At 52.8% G+C, this 17,500-nt stretch overlaps 1 protein-coding gene across 1 annotated transcript in view; it reads right to left on the bottom strand.

Moving 5' to 3' along the window:
* EBF3 (EBF transcription factor 3) overlaps window positions 1-17,500 on the bottom strand; it is a 116,344-nt gene that overhangs the window by 11,663 nt on the left and 87,181 nt on the right. Inside the window, exon 10 of the mRNA XM_081823031.1 lies at window positions 71-159. Coding sequence (XP_081679157.1) covers window positions 71-159 — 89 coding nt within the window. The remainder of the gene's footprint in view (window positions 1-70; window positions 160-17,500) is intronic.

The raw sequence follows: 17,500 nt of genomic DNA, 5'->3' as shown, positions 1-17,500 counted from the left end.
CCTGCTGCCCCCAAACCGGAACCGGCACGGTGGCGGACCCGCGCAGGGCACCACTTGCTCTTTTACTAACCTTGGGTAACCTTTCGGGATCACCCGGATGTCTTGGGATCACTTTCTGCAACCTCTGAAAGCCGTAATCTATGGTTGGTTCATTAAGGGCTGTAACAGGACACAGAAATGTAGGTCAGGTTAATTACTTTTATGTCATCCATTACTCGTTTATTGCACACTTACAAATAAATGTGTGACTCTCCTTTTCTGACGCTCTCGGAGGCAAGCACCCCCGAACGCTAGCTCTGTCTTAAGGAATGGATTTCCCCCCTTTCTTTTGCACATAAAAGCAATGATTATTTCTAATCTATAATTAGACTGGAAGAAAGTCAATGGGTTACTCAATATATTGTAAGAATGGCAGTGCAGGCAGAAGGTTGCAAGTCTTGGGGCCATACATAGCAATCACCACTGTCATGATCACTGTCTACATCACGCGGTGCTTTCCACCCTGGCCAGGGATTTATGGGAAACTGGCAATTATGACATATGTCCAGCTATTGCTAGCTGCAGATTTATCCCTGTGGTCCTTTTCTGTCTAGCATATTGCCTGAGCACAAACCAGGCAGGAGGAGCACTTATTCTTGCAAAGCTTTAATAATCTGTGAATGGCTGACTACAAACTGATGTAGAGCACTATCATTCCACCAGCCTCACGAAATTGCCGGCCACAAATAGTAATTAATCTTTTTATCCCTCAAATTGTAATTTTGACTATGAACTGTGCGCAGCCATAAATCAGCGGCACACGCGCTGTGTACAGTGCATGAATCATGGCCGGGACTCCGTCCGACTGCACACTCTGTGTTTAACAAGCTTTATAAGGAGCCATTGGGCTTTATTATGGCTTCGCGTGACTCCAACAAAAACTGAGCCCGGAGGCCCGGGGACGTGAGTTAAGATGAAAATACTTATTAGAGTACATTACTTCTTGATGTAGATATCGTTTTCCGTGGAGTAACGCCACGGTGCATGGCGCGACATAAATCAGGGGGTTTTCTGAGACTAATAGGACCTGCCGCCATCTATTCATTACGCAGCCCACAATTTGGGCCATCACTCATTAGTCAGCATGTAATTTGATGATTAACACCACCCAACTCAGCAGGTCTGCAAGAGTGCGGGGAACACAAAGGCGCCGGCTTCGAGGAACGAGGTTAGAGGCTGCCTTTGAAAGTGCTCTCTGAAATAATTGGTCACCGCTTTTCCTCGAGCGCTGATGTCAACACCCATGGCGGGTCTCGGACGCGCCGGGGCCGGAAGACTCGCACGCACACTCAATAACACACCCGTAAGTTGAGGGCCACAATATGATCTGACATTCCATCATACATCCCAGAGACAAAGGTCCGCACAGGAATGTGAAGTAAGACATTTTCTTGTTAATAAAGCATTGATCCGACGTATTGATTTTACATGACATGGCTTTTGCTGCGATTTTGCCCTCTTTTTTCTTTGCAAATAGTAAAGCTCTTCAGAATGCCTCGGCGTATGTGACATGGCAAAATTTCTAACTCTCTGTGATGTAAATTCTATATGTGTAAAACCACTTCATAATCAAACCATTAATCATCAGAAGCTGTCAGCGTTGACTTGGGGGACAATTTGTCATGTCTCTGCCCGGGGCCAGGACAAGGGTGTCAAGGCGGAAGTGCCACACCGGCAGCCGGGCGGATGGGCCTCACCCAGCGACTTGGCCCAAAAAGGATTAGATAAAGTATTACATTTCTTGATGAGGGAACAAAAAGGGTGGCCCACTGTGCATTTCTAACGTGTCAGGGTTTCTCCTCTCTCCCAGCTAATCACCATGACTGTTTGACTTAATGAATCGGCCTGATGAAAGGTGATCAGAAAAGATAGATGGGCGGCCACTATTGATTTCATGCAAATGGCCCTGACAGGTGATGGACGCTTTAATGCAAGCTTTCAGAAGCTTTATGACTTGTAATAACCATACACTCTCATTCTGGGAGAGACATTTTCCAGTGTTTCAGTTGAATTGATAATTCTCCTTCTAAGACGGAAAATATTTCAAAGCAATATAAATAAGAGGCTACCTTTCACCTCCCACCTCGGCCCAGAGAGCGTTCACATCTCGAGTGCACCGCCAGGATCGAGCTCTCGGAAGAGGCCCTGCCGCCGCGCCCCCAGAGGTCCACCCCCCGACCCTGTTCCCCGCCAGGCCGGGCGCCACAAAGGGCCCGGGCAGGCGCCGCGGGTGCGGCCTGAAATCCCATCCGGGGGGCTCAACTCCTGGACGCCCGATGAATTTAACATTGGAAGAGTTAGAAAAAAATGGCCCTCGTCCTGCGCCTCCGGGAGGAGTGGCGCGTGCTCGTGCTTCTGGGAGGTTTCTGATCACCGAGGGTGGGGTTGCTGGCAGCTGCCCGCAGCGGGGCCGGCCCGAGGCCTTCCGAGGGCCCAACCGCATGGAACCCGTCACGCTGCGACTGGCGGGACCGGGAGCCGCGCAGACGTCGCGGGCAAATTCTGCAACTGGAGGAGAAAGCACAGGACCCCGCGCGCACATCTAATAAATCCTCGGCGCGCCGAGTTTACAAGGCGAGGGCCCAGCCGAGCCAGGGCAAGACTCTAGCACGTCCAGTCACAGAGCACCGAGCCAGGCCAATCAATACCACTTTCCTGTTTTAGAACTGGGTAATTATGAGGGGGAGAGATTGCCTGACCTTTCACCTGCACTGCATTACTTTGCTGATATTAAGATAAATTGCCTGATTTTGGGTAAACATATGCTGCAATTCAAACTGTCAGCACTGGTTTGCTCAGGAATAATTTGTATTGATCTCCCAGCTTCTTCCCAATTTTGCTTACTGACCTCGTGGATAATTAGAGAAGGAGCCTTGGGTGAGCTCAAGTCGGGGATGAAGAAGAAATATGAAGAAGAATAAAGCAAATTTGTTTTATGTTAATATTTGTAGGTCCTCCTGCCGCCCTCACATCTGTCAGCATAAGGAGAGCCGTAAATTAATGTACTTGGTTCCTGAGCAATTTATTCCAAGGAATTATTTAGCAGCTTGCTTAGTCTCTGAACATGTGTCACTGGGTTAAATTAATTTAAACTCTGCCTTAAACACAACAAAAACAAATGTTATTTTCTTCTGAAGGGGGAAAAAACAAGACATTCCTCAAAATGTGTTATAAGCTTCCAACTTACTGCACGGATTTCCGCAATATCTGCGTCGGAGAGGATGAGTTTTGTAATAAGCTGCCTCCCCCCAAAGTAATTAGTGCCCATTATTTGTTCCGAATTCAAATCTCGCTAAGATGGGCTGCTGCGTATAAAAGAGATGGATGTATGTGCAAAATTATATCATTTAAGATATGTCAGATTATAAGGCTGTTGTATCAAAAGTCATAAAACAAATCTCCCTTGTGAAATATCTCTTTATTAACCGTGCCATAAGATATTAACATTCCTCATTTAGTGGAGGGCCTTTTATCTGTTTCAAATACATTATTCGTCCTTTTAGAGATAAACTGTATTAATATCCATTTGAGTAGGCTACCGCGGCCTAATGCATAGTAATTTTTGTTGGAGAGCTTTTATTTTAGAATAAGAAAATTACACAGCAATAAAACCTGAATGAATCAGAAGCTAGAATAGCCGGGAATCACATTCCATGCCAAATGGGGCAAGCAATCAGGCAGCCTGTGAAAAGCCAGATATCCGGCTATCATATGCAGGCCAGCATCCAGCGCGGGTCATACAAACAGAGCCTGACACGGCCACATAGAGCAGTGGATCCTCCACGCCGGAATAGCCTACAGCTCGGGACGGAGACATATTTAAATACATTTGAGTGTACTAGAGTTAATCTCGTTACTTTACATGCATTAAAGTCCTAACAGAAGCAGCATTCTAAATATTTAAGTCATGCCCGTGTACTGAGGGATTAATCATCGTGCAATTGATAAACGTTAACGGTCTGTGATGTCAGTTCAGGTCGGGACTGCCAGAGCTAACGTGGCGGGCGGCAGAACGTGGCATCGGGCCCCAGGCTGGAGCTGCAGCCGGCACAGCCCCAACCGGGCCAGAGTCGGCGGGGTTGTCTTTCCCGGGACATACACGGTTTCAGGGTTCGTTGTGATGGTTTCCCCGTCTCTGTCAGCCAGCCCTGCCCCGAGGTCTGTGTTCAACTCTAATGCCCCCCAAACGTATACGATGATCTTATTAGACTCCAATAGCAAGTCCATGAAGGTATAAGCCCTGTTCGGTTAAGCAGGGGGATGTGTCCAGGACCTCTGGGCTGATAACGCACCAGCACGATTTCAGCCTCAAGAGCGTGTATGTTTGGGGCCAGTGGTGTTTTTCTGCAAAGAGCAACTCCAGGAAAGAAACGGCCTTAAGTCCCGCCCATTCACCTGACATTTATTAAGCAGCTACTACATGCTGGGGGCTCGGCTGTGGGAAACCTGCTCCCAAGGGCGCTCGTGGGGGGGAGGGGGCAGCCAAGCGCAGAGGCCACCCCTCGGTGGTGATGGTGCTGTGGTGGGCTGCCTGCCCAGGGCGCGGGGGGCCTCCTGTCCCCCCCTCCCGGCCTGGCGGCACCCCGCCTGCTCCCCAGGACTGGGCTGCAGCAGGAAGGAGGGGTCGGGATGATGGAGCTCCCCTGGGACGGCCACCTCCCGCCCAGCCCTGCCGGGGAGACCCGGGGCCCGGCCCAGCCCACGCGCAGCGCCAACCCTCCAAGTACCCCGGACTAACTGCTCTTACAGCCACACTCCTGGTTTTAAAATAGTGGCATTAAACGCACAGGGGGGGACACTCACAGGTAGGAAACGCACCACTTTTCCCGTCGCCTCTCTATTGTTTAAACGGAAGCCCGGCGAGCTAAGAAAGGTACAAGAAGTTTTAGGTTTAGCACAAATGTTCCTCCTGCCTGGAAAACCTGCCTATGACAATAAAAACAGGAAGACATTCATTTGCTTCATTCCAGCTGCTGGTTGGAGCTATTAAATGAGTTCCAGTTTCATTTCAATAATGATCATCTTCCTGTAACTTCCCAATCATGCATTTGTCATAATGCAGTCATTTTCTAGCTACAAACAGATCCTCATAATGAGGCAGTTTTTCACATTAGCAGCATAACTACATAATAAGAACATCTGCAGTTCCTTTTCCGAGGGACAAGAGTGTGCTTCAATTAAGGCAACGGGGATTGTTAAGTAAGATATAGTATATTTTACTAACAGGATACCCAGACCCTGCCCCGACAGACTGCAAGCCTTCAGTGTGCCTGAATGAACACAGGTTGTAATGTGTAAAAATTAAATAAAGTAAAATTAAATTGCTCAATACAAAGACATCCCTCTAGAGGGTGTTAGTGATTTCAGTGACAAAGTGCTATTTGCTGACAAGTAGTTTACACATTAACCAGCTGAATCCAAGGGGGAAAAATGCCAATAGCAATTATATCACCTTGAGGTTATTAAATGTCCCACTGATAAGTAACTAGGTGAACTTGACCAGGTGATAAACACTGCTGTGAGCAAATGATCGCACAGTGAAGAATGTTTCTCTGTCCTGCTGTTTCTCCAGATAGCTTTTCTTTCAAAAATGACTGTAAAAAAAGTTGCATTAAAAATGTGTGGCCGCTGAGGACAAAACTGGTACTTAGCCCCCCTCCAGTACCTTGTGCCCGCCCCCTCCGCCCACCCTGCGCCTGCCATCACTCCACCTCCAAAACGTTGTGCAAGGTCTGCAAAGGCCTGTTTTCTCTCCCTTTTTTAGGCTTTAAAATGACGCTAAGTTCTCCACTTCATCATCAACTGTCTCCTCCAAGCGCATTTCATCTACAAGAAATTCAGATGCTCGGGAAATTAAAATTTCAAAGATCTGCTGCAAAAAAAATCAATGGGGCGAGATCAATGCTCATAGAAATTTCATGAACTTTGAACTGATCCGGGATGATGATGAGAGGTGCCTGGAGTTTCAGGCGGCTGACGGCTCCGCGTGTGGATGAAAAGCGGCCCATGCAACAGAGAGGAGGGCCACGGTTTAGATGGGTTTTCGCTTTCATATTTTGTCCGACAAAAAAATTAATTTTTAGTCTATTTCAGTAACAAGCAAAAATAGGGGAAAAAAATCTGCCTTCCCGACAACGACGTGTAATACCCCCACTTCTTAAGAGCACCTAATGCTTTGCACATTACCGCAGCCACGAAATGAAATCGGTTCCCTTTGCAGCCGATTGCAGGTGCAAATTAATATTGTAAAATGAAGATCAATACATGGACAGGGCCAAATCAATACTGGCTAAATTATTGCTGCATTTTCCTCCTCATTCAAGATGAGTTGTGTTTTCCTCTCAAAGTCAATACTTTGCAGCTTTTCTCATTAATTTCTCAATAAATTTGGCAATGAATTTCAATCACAGAACTCGGCAGGGTGAGCCAGGCATTGTGGCGTGCCTGGGAAACACAAAGGCCACCGCAGTTGTGCATCACTCACCAGGGGCGTGGGCCCCAGGAGCCCACCTGGGCCCCTGCCCGGCCCCCGGGGTGGGAGCAAACAGGAAGACTTCGGGTCACCCTTCGTGGACATCGAGCGGCCAACCACAGGTTGCCCTCCCCAAAGTGACTTGGCTTTCCCAGCGTCCCGGCCACAGGGCCCAACACCAGCAGGGGCAGCTCCGACGGGCCCGGGGTCAACCTCCGGCTCACGCGGCCGCTAGTCCAGCAGCCCTTCCGACCTGCTAGCTGAAGGGTATTTTCTGTAACCGAGACTTCTAAGGATGGGAAAAGTGCCACACTTGACTTCTAATTGGAAGGCAGGTGCCTCCCTCATTCGTATGGGGAATATTGTTCTGGTATTCACACAGACAGCCCAACCCGGCCTGTGCACAGGGACCCGCTCCCATTCACCACCGCCTGGCAGTGGATGGCGGCATTGTGATGTGACACCAAATGCAGAAAAGGGGACAGCTCATCTTCCTTGTTACCAAAATAATACCCTTGCTGACAACTACTGGATTGCATTCAAACAATGCTGTTTACATACCTCAAAGAATACATGGGCTTGCCGCTTTTATAGTCTTGTGGAAACTACACCTACCAAGCCCAGCCGGGCAGCGAAGGAAAACGGAGTCATGTGGTCTGTCAGCAGATCTCACTTCTCGAATGGCTTTCGGTCCCCGGGGGATGGGGAGCCCAGAGACGGACTCCCCATGGTGGCGGCTCCAGGGTGGGGAAGGGCACGGGCCATCCCATAAGCCTCGCCTCCCCTCACCAAGGCTGTTCTAACACACGTGAGCTCCCTGTACGTGTACAGAGCCCGTGAGCAAGAGGAACGGAGAGGCCAGCCAATAAGAATCACCCTCAGTGTACGAAAGGTCTCACACGATCTGTCATCCTTTCCTTAAGAAAGAAAAATCAAGTGTCCTAGTGTTGCTAACCCTCTGAGAGAGGTTTGTTGTTTTTTTTTTTTTTTTTTTTCAAGAAAGGGTCTTAAAACCCAAACAGGCAACATAACGCTCTGTGGAGAGCCATCCCGGCAATGGATTTGCACACTTTAAACCAGCGTAAAATCTCCGTATAGACATAAGCTGCAGAATGAGCTGTGGAGGTAATACCCCCTCCCAGGGCTGGAAGCGTGCCTGCTACAGAAAGACCCCCACCCCTGCGTTTCCAAAGCCAGCCAGCCCCCTAGGGACACACATGCCCAGCCCGTGTGCTCACTTGCTCAGGAGTCCATCCTCCTCCCTGAAGGCAGGGCCGTCACCCCGCGTCACCGCACCCACCCCACTCCACGCAAGGTGCACAGAGGTGCTCAGAAACCTAACAACCGTGGGACTTCCTGAAGATTCCAGACCAATGCAGAAGGCTTCACAACATTTTTGATTTTGAGAAGCCAAAGCAAATGTAACATTCTCATCTGTCCACACAAAAACTTGTTCACAAATGTGTCCCAGCCACTTCATCGGTAACACCCGGGTGTCCTCGAGCTGATGAACGGATAAATGAGATGAGGTCTCTCCGAACAGTGGAATAGTATTCAGCCCCGCAAAGGAACGGAGATCTGATGCATGCTACCCTGCGCGTGACCTCCGAAACAAAATGCTGAGGGAAAGACGCCAGTCACAAAGGACCACGTGCAGTAGGAGTCCATTTCCATGAAATGTCAGGAGTGCGCAACACACAGAGACAGGAGGCGGAAGGGGTTCCTGGAGCAGGGGTGCAGGGGGGCGGTGGGGAGCGAGTGCTAATGCATACACGGTTCCTCCTGGTGTGATGAAGTGTTCCTGACTTAAGAACGGTTGCACACCCTTGTGAATATACTAAAACCCGCTCATGGTACAGTTTGGGGGCATTTTATGCTACATGAACTATATCTGAATAAAAAACTAGATTTTAAAAGAAGGAAATGTCTCTAATCTGGGTTTGAATATACACGCCAGCTATCCCTGTCCTGACAGAAATACCTTCCACGGTCTGAACGCCATCTCGCGGTAGAGGTGCTTCGGGCCCTCGTGTAAAGAGGGAGGCCCACACCTGAGAGAACACAGCAGACCACAGCTGTGGGGCAGAGGGCCGGCCTCCCACTCAGGGAGCGTAACGTGGCTTCCCAACATGACCGCCTTTCCCATCTCCACGCAGGCATCTCTAACTCCTGGTATTCAGGGACAGGAATGTTCTAAGGCACAGCCTTTGAAGACCTCGCCGAGATTAATGTAAATCCTGGAATTCCCCCAACCACAGTCCTTGAACACAGGATTCTCGAGGCTGCCAAGTCCCCAACTGTACTGGGATCAGAAGGCCTCTGTGGCCTCATGGGACCTCCCTGCCACCCTGGCCCCTGGCTGCTCCCCCAGACTTGCTCCGTCTGAGTTCACACTTGGTCCACACTCTTCCCTCTGCCTGGAAACACCCCACTCCTACTGCCTATGTCCAGGGGACAGCCTCCCCAGCCCCTCCACACCATCTCTGTTGGGGTCTCCCTCCTAGAAGACCCACAGTGCCTCTGCTGTCCCTTTTCTCATAGAACTTGGCACCTTTTATGAGTATCCATTTCTTTTCTACATCTGTTTCGCTCCCATAAGACTCAGAGTCACTGGGATCGTAAACGTAGCTTGTGCGTCATTTGCCGAGTACAGCCCAGAACCAGGCATCAGGCTGCCAAGAAGAAGACGTGGCTCCTTCCTCTGGTGAGGATCCCACTGCCCGGTGCTGCCCCGCCCCAAGCACCTGTAAGACCCAGATGCTTTCCCTTCTCTTTTCCATCCCCTGCGGTGCCCAGCGGAGTCCCTGCTGCAGGCGGGCATCAGGAAAACCCCGAATGTTTCCAGATGCCATGGGTAAATCCCAAATCACGTTGCCAGGAAGCTTCAACATCACATCCTTCGACACCATGTTCACCTCGAATGTCATTCCTTTCGGGGGCATTTTCCAAGGGCAGAGGGCAGGAGTGACATGAGCGGCTGCAGAATTCTGGGCAGTGAGGAGTAGGGGTGCATGGGGATGGGTGGGTAGAGGGCTTCAGCACAACAGGTGTTCACCACGGTGCCCTGACAAAGCTCACGTGACCTGGGGCGCTGTCGCAGAGATGGTGACAACAGACCATCGGCATGAGCTCCCCACAGGCAGGGAGCCACGTGACGTGGCAGCCCCCCACCTCGCGCACGTGTCCCTTGCTTTCGTGGTATTTAAACAAGTCAACCTCTGAATTAACCTCCATTTTAACTGATGACAAGCACATGAGGTGCGTTTCCAGGCTTTAGCTTGGGAATACCCAGTGGTCCAAGGCCAAGTTCATGGTGAAGTGTTCATCTGCGCCACCCCCACGCGAAGGTCCTGCTCCCACAGAAATGTGGAGAGGCTCCCTCGGCCTCGAGACTCATCCACCAGCCCAGCACCAAGGCACCTGGAAGCTCACGGAGGATGTTTCTGGACTGGGGACGTGTTCATTAGGAAAAGCACGAGCTGGTCTCCAACACCAGCGATGGAGTGATTTTCGTGGTAAAGCTACAGGCTGCCCACCAGCGCCAGGCGCCCAGATTCACGAGGATGGGGAGGACCATTGTGCTGCAGGCCACCAGCCCCTCCCCCCACCGTCCACCATCCACCGTCCACAGGGCTGTGACAGGGTGGGGGGCAGGGACAAGGGGCATCCAGCCGAGGGCCTCCCGGGAGAATAAGGGGTGACAAGATGGAGAAGGAATCTGGCAGAATCCCCAATATCCAACCACCTCGGTGCCCTGACCTGGGTCCTCGAGGGTCCTCAATGCTCAGAGCGGGACAGGGCCCAGACCCTGGGGCCCGCGTGGCCAGGCAATAGGACCTCCGTGTGTGGGAGACGTCAGGAAGGCCCGCCTCCTGAGGGCAGGGAAGGGGGGCATTTGCCCAGGAGAAGAGTCAGACCCACTGCCCGGCTGCCCCTTAAAGGAACTTCCTCCAAAGACGATTTACACCAATGCTTACCACGGTCTGCAGTGGCCGATTGTCTCAATGGGATTTTCTGTATTTAAAATTTAACACCGTCTGTAATGAGTCTTCTCGAGCATATGTGCCGTAACACATGCACTCAGGTCCCTTGTGGAACCAAGTTATTCCATATGCTCATTAAGAGCATTTGAAAACTTGTATTTTGGGGGGGGGAGGGGCATAGCAAACAGCCTGCATCACTAACAGCTTCCCGTTTTGTCGTTTTTATTGAAAAACCATTCTACAAAAGGAATTACTCATTTTGCATTTTCTACCATGAATAAAAAAGGCCCAACTGATGTGAATGATAATTTTTTAAAAGTACTTTTTCTCAGGCTGAGCATCTGGGACCCAAGTCTCGACACGGAACAAACGTGTGCAGACAGGTCTGCAGATCTTCCCCCAAAATGAAGCCGAGGCGGGCCCCGAGCTGCGGCGGCCTCGCTGTCCCCACACCCAGCACACGGGAGCGAAACACGCCCCCTGTCAGCTTCCAACCTGGGCCCTTCGCATCCTGCCCGGTGTCCAGCTAAATGGGCCTGGCGGGAGGAGGCCTGGGGCCTCCACGACCGTGGTAAGCCAGAAAGAAGAAAGAAAATCGTGACGTGTAGTTCCTGTTTCTCTTCTTCCGGGGTCACCAGGTGATCTAGTCCTTTCTTCAGCATGAAAAGAACCGCACACCTCCGCATCAGGCTCTCCTCTGGCGCTGCCCTTGGTCTTCATCGTTGAACTTGCGGGTTTTCACAGGCGGGGTTTGTGTGATTTTATTTTTACATTTATTATCTCTGCTCTCTTCTGCACTTGGGTGGACTACAGTCACTTCGTTGCACTTCTAAGTGGTGATCTCCCCGGTCCCCGCCCCCCGTGCCCTTTCCGAGTTGTTCTCAGAAGTGTGGCCGGCATCCTTGCCGACCAGAGACTCGAATGAAACCGCCGCTCGTGATCCCATTCGGTCCCGTGACTCCCCTCCCGCGGGCCCCCTGGGCGAGTCGGGGAGCGGGACCAGGGACCCCGCCGGTGCAGGGGGCTGAGCGGGCGGAGGGGTCCAGGCCCGCCTCCTCCGCCCGTCCACATCTCGACAATCACTGAGTGAAACCCAGATGACCCCTTTGTCCTTTGGGGAAGATAAATGGCTGTCTCCTCTCGGCTACATTTCGTCAGGTTTGGTGCTGGAGAGTCAATACCTTCACCTTGACATGGAAACTTCGTGATTTATCAGTCGGTTTCTCCTCCTGGGTTAGCGCGGCCCCGGGAAGTGCAGCCAATCGGGGCACCGGGAGCCGACTTTGGTCACAGCCACTTGGAAAACCACCACAGCCCCTCTGATGACAGACAAATGTGTCTTGTTAGCAACTGCCCAAAAGCGCTTGACTTGTACTAATAACAAAAAGGCCATGCTGGTCACCGTGGGTCCAAAGACGGAGCACCCTGTCACCAGCCTGGTTGGGAAATTAGCAAATAATGTTCTTTTCCTTGATAAATGGGTGACAGCTCCCTCTCACCAATCATTTTTAACATTTTGATGCATGCCTATGATCCCACTGGAGGAGCAGAAAAGTTTACTGGCCCTCAATTTTCAGATGATGAATGGAAGTCTCTAAATGTGCGATTTCTGTATGAGGTATAGTTCATTTTAAGCAATTCTAGTAAATGGGTGTCACTGATTAGGACAAATAGTCTACTTGTGAATAGCACAAGCAGTGTGTCTCATTCTCCAGGCCCCCTTCGAGACAGGAGAGAAGGGGACAGCAGTGACCCCGGGAGCCCTCCCGGCGCCGCTCCCGAGGAGGGGGCGCTGCTGAATGTGCGCGCTCCCCGCGCCCGCATCGCGTGCCGGCAGACCAGCCGCTGGTTACCTGGTGTCACGCTGCACCGCCCGGGGACACCAGGGGGGCGCCCTCCCTTCCCCTGCGGCCCTCAGGAGCCCTGCCAATGACCCCAAAGACAGCCGGCCGGCCCGGTGTGCACACCACCCAGGCAACGGGCAGAGACCTGCCCTCTCCCGCCAGTAAGTGAACAAATGAGCAACGCCAAGGTGGGCCGGGTGGGACCGGGGGGCGGAGCTGTGTGCCACGCAGACAGCAGTCCCAGCTCTCCCAGGCCAGACAGGTCTGGACACGCCCTGAGCTGAGCCCACGGCCCCACCTAATGTTCCTCACAGAAGGGCAAAGGTCTCTCCACCAGGGACGGTGGCCTCCCACTGACCCTCCAACCGCCAAGGAGGAACCGTGACACCCACCCATGGCGCTCACGGAGAGGAACAGACAGGCACCAGCCAAGACCCGCCGGGCCTCCCCGGCCAGGGCACGCTCCTCGACAGGCCGAAGCCTCCCCAAACTCCGGGGCCCGTAATTACAATATTTGTCTCTCCACCAGGCCCACATATGTGGTTAAAAATCTGTAACTGAAATAAGCAGGTGACTCACACTGAAGAGAAGTCATGAGCATTTAGTGTAGGCACGGTAAAAACAGTATGACTTGTGGGGGGCAATTAGGATTCATTTGCGCTGTGGATACAAGGAATCTGTCTGAAGTGCGCTGGCCTGGGGGACAGCTAGTTGGTGCTGGCTGTGGTCAAATGGTACTGTTGACAGAATCACATCTGAATGCACACAAAAGATCTTTAAAACACTTCAGAAACATGAGTGCCTTTCAAGGGGGTGACGTGAGGCGGGGGTGAACGGGGGGAAGCTTGCCAGAGGCAACCGGAGGCCCTGGGCGAGGAGACGGTCCCCCCCGCCACCACCCGCCCAGCGTCAGGACAGCGCCTGAGGACAGGGCCGTCCCTGCCTCGACATGTCCCCCGTTTAAGGCACAATCCAACTTAAAAAAGAAAAACACACACACACACATAAATACTGTATCGGGAAGATCACAAACTGTTAGCAGCTACTGGCTGAGTAATGATTTCACAAGCAGCAAACTGAATGCACATCTTTGTGCAGAAAATCATCATTTCTATGTCCCCGTCAAGGAAATGCATTGCAGACCCGAGCTGGGCCCGAGCACAGCAGTCGAGCTCGGGCTGCACCCGCTCTGGATGTGTTGACCGTCAACCGCCCATATCTTGGTTAGGAACTGGGTTTGGCCGTTGGCAGACAACATGTTGACTCCTGGAAATTTGTGATCATTTCTGTAAACGAGCAAGAGAGATCTCTAACATGAGGGTGGGCCAGCAAGCAGTCAGGTGCAGGAGGTCAGCAGGGAGCCCCCCGCCGTGGGCTGCACCCCGGTGTCCTGGGGAATGATGCCTGAAGGCGAGCCACCACCAACTAGCCTCGGCTCTTCTGTGGAACAGGAGACCCTCTGCCACGTGGACACTTGCAGAAAAGTGATACTCGTATTTGTGCAGGAGCACCTCACGCTTGGAAACGTGTCTGTTAACTAGTCCTCGTTCTAACAGAACTCCAATTAGAAGCATACAGATTCCAATTTGTCTTAATCAGATAACACGACAATGCCTATATTCTAATTAAAAAATAATTTCTTTTATTGCTCTTAACAATGTGATGTGTTTCTCCTGGTGAAGTTATACATGTGAAACTGCTCAGTTCACCATTTACCAGCAGTTTCTCAGGTAGGACGATTTGCCAGGACTATTTTAATTATTATTAAACAAGCAAATGATACACTATTAGACAAATATTAAAACAAGCATTGCGCTCAGTTATTAATTTGCACTATTCACTTTTAAATGCAGCAAATATCTCATTAATTTAATTTTAGGTGCCCACCCGTTTATATTGCATTTTACAGCCTAAAAGGCAATTTACTATTAACTGGCAATTACATACTGAGTGATTGTTAATTCTGCTCCTAAGTGCTAGCCGCTTGAAAATTGTTCTCTCTCTCTAATTTTTGACCTTCTTACAACAGGGGTGAGGCACACTGGGAATACGAAGGACTAGTATGGAAGAGCCGGACATGTCATTTGTGACTCATTCTTTTAATTCACCGTGCTAATCAACTGAACCGCCGCTGCCTCCCTAGGTAATTGTGCTTTTATAGTAGTTGGTGAAAGCAGCGGGCGGAAGGGTCTGGAGGGATCGGCTTGGCCGGCCTCCCCTTCCCAGGGCTTCCCAGGGTGGGGGCAGCAGAGAGCGCCCACACCCACTCTGGGTTGACTAATCGGGTCTGGTTCTGAAAAATCTGGTGTTTCTCAGATGGCTGTAAACAGATCATTTAGGCCTTTGCCTCTGGCGGGCGGGGCCCCTTCTCTGTGCACAGGTCCATTATCCCCGGGCCTGGGCCGGCCGGGAAGGCTCCCTGCGAGGGCGTCCCGGCAGCCTCGGGGACTGATGGGAGCCAGATGCCCAGGGGACAGCGCCCTCCCTGAAGGGGCTGCCTGCCCGGGTCCTGACGTCCAGAAGGGCTGGCTCAGTTTTCAGTGGGGACAGTGCAATTGCCCGTGATTGCTTCACTGTCCCCATCAATTTCAGGGCAAAGCAAATCAGACAGAAGCTTCCAGGTCAGACAGGTTATGACCCCACCTTTCCTCTGCTCCCTGAGAGTGTACGGGCCCCGTATCCCTTACACAGCGTTTGAAATGTATATTCCCGTTAATGATTGGGGTGTGGGGGGAGGCAATAAATTAGCCTCCCGCTAGGAAAGACTGAGCTCACTGAATGGCTTCATTGAAAGGCCCATTCGTGGGAGAACTCTTGACAGAAGAAATCCCCAAAGCCTTGGGCAGCAGGGACCCCGGACCAGTGTCCCTGGAAGCCCAGTCTTAGGGTGCAGGCGACGTCCACGGCAGAAATGGAAGCCAGGTTCGGGCCAGCGGGCAGCAGTTGGTGCTCACCAAGGGACCGCCCTCACCCTGAGCAGGGAGGAGGGGAGCACCCCAGGAGCCAGAGAGGAGGACGGCGTCCTGCACAGAGAGCCGCCCGGACACCAGCCAGCCCCGACCCCGGCAATGCCAGGCCCTGCACTCATGACACCCGCCGGCCAGTGACAGACGTCCTGCCCTCACTCACTTTTGGTCTCTCCCGCGCTTGATACAAAGCTCAGCCCGGCCCCTCCTGCCGTCTGCAGGCAGGGCAGGGAAGGTTCTGCCATCTCGTTCTTCTTGCAATGGCCACTGACCGCCCCCCACCCCAAAAAGCCCACAGCTGCAAAGGTCTGATCTGGGACGGGAGCCCCTGAAGGCACCGGCTGAAGAACCTAACCAAGACGGGCAGACTAAGTGGGAGAAGCCCACCGTCCCCCCGCTTCTGGGCAGATGCGGCAAGTCCGTCTGGCCACTTTTAGACATGCTCACCGCAGTGCCCTAAACCAACAAGGACACCCCAGTCCTGTGGCAGACATGGGAGCCCACACACCACATGGCTCATGAGCAGATAGTAAATGTCTCCTCTTTGGAGGGACTGGGGACCCTGGTGGTCGTTACCCTGACTGACCACAGAAAGGTACCTCTCGCCATGTTCCCACCTGTGGCAGACAGCACCCCTAAGTTCTCCCTGACCCCCACAAAGCCCAAGAAGGGAGGCCAAGGAGTAAGTGGGACTCAGCGGGGTCAGGAGGCACAGGGCCCAGGTCCTCGGGCCAACACTGGGCAGAGCAGAGCCTGCACAGCGCGAAGCTCACAAGCCAGAGGCCCGCGGAGGTGTCATGCCCCCAGCAGGGAACACAGAGTGGGGTGTGGAGAGTGTGCAGGGGCACGACGATAGCTCCCACAAGACGATGGGCCCACAGCAGGTGCCAGAGGCCCCAACGGGTACAGGACGGGACTCGGGCCGCACCTCCCTGGACCGGCCCCACACTGCATTGGCCGTACGGCGCTTGCTTGTTGGAGACGTATGGGTGCTTCCTAGATGCCCCACGTTTCATGACCCTGTTTTGCAGATGACACCCTGGGGGCCTCGCAAACTGGAGGAGCCGCCCTTCCCACTCTCTGGGTCTTCCCAGGAAGCCAGGAGCATCCGGACCCCAGGAGTGGGCCCAGGGACGTCCACCCATAGCTTTTCTGCTACACCCACTTCCCCTTGGTTCCTGGGCGGTTCTGGGCTCGGGGAGTGTGTGCTGGTCCCATGGGAGAAAGTGGCCCATAATATGGGCACCTCTCGCCACCTTGGCCACGTGGCAGGGTGCAGTTTCGAGGAGGACAAAGGAGGAAACTGCCCCCGCTGAGGACCCCAGGTATCACCGGCAGGGTGCAGTTTCGGGGAGGACAGAGGAGGAAACTGCCCCCGCTGAGGACCCCAGGTATCACCGGCAGGCAGGCTGCCGAGGGTCTGGCCTCTGGGGACAATAGTCAGGGCTGTCTGAGAGGACCCAAGTCAGGCACACCCTTGAGCTGATGCTGGGTCTACGGAAGTGGTGTGGAGGAGCTTAAATTTTCCATTTCCTACCCACTCAACGCTTCCTACAAGGGGAAGTGGGTGAGTAACCCCTCCTCCCTCCTCAAACTCCTGAGTGGAAGGGACCTCCACACCCCCCACATCCCCCTGCCTGGTGGACAGAGAGACCCGCATCCCAGGGGGAGGCCAGACCCGCTCCAGGACATCCCGCAGCTGGCGACAGCATGTGGTCAAGCCTGCAGCCCCAGCCCAGGCTCCCAGCACGGCCCCCCCTGCCTGTGGCCGCCCCCCCCCCCCCCGACAAGCACATCGAGGCCACAATAGGAGAGAACAAGTGCCCATCCCTGTCACCCGCCTGGGGTTTCAGCAGGTGCCGTCCATCGGTACAAACGCTTCTCGGGTCCTAGAGCTTTTGCAGTTGGCTAGGACTGAAACCGGAACACTTCGAGTCTATCGATGGCGTTTCTCAACAGCCACCTCGGCCCAAGAGTGTTCAGTCAGCATCTATGTGAGCGGGGCTTCGTAGAGGAGCACTCTGAGATAACAAACGTGCCATTTCAGAGGGGACCCCTTCTAGTGACCAATTCAGAGACCCTCGCAGAAAACGGGTCCTCTTTTAGAAATAGCACGGGGCCTAGAGCAGACCGACTCCTGGCTTCCACCAGCGGCCCATTGATTACGGCGCGTGTGGCCTTGGGCACGTGACCCGT

The sequence above is a fragment of the Leptonychotes weddellii genome, chromosome 6 (genome assembly GCF_054177405.1).
Source record: "Leptonychotes weddellii isolate Sample4059 chromosome 6, ASM5417740v2, whole genome shotgun sequence".
In the NCBI taxonomy this organism is placed as follows: domain Eukaryota; kingdom Metazoa; phylum Chordata; class Mammalia; order Carnivora; family Phocidae; genus Leptonychotes; species Leptonychotes weddellii.
The sequence above is the reverse complement of the archived record's forward strand: the minus strand, read 5'-3'. Positions and strand labels throughout refer to the sequence as shown.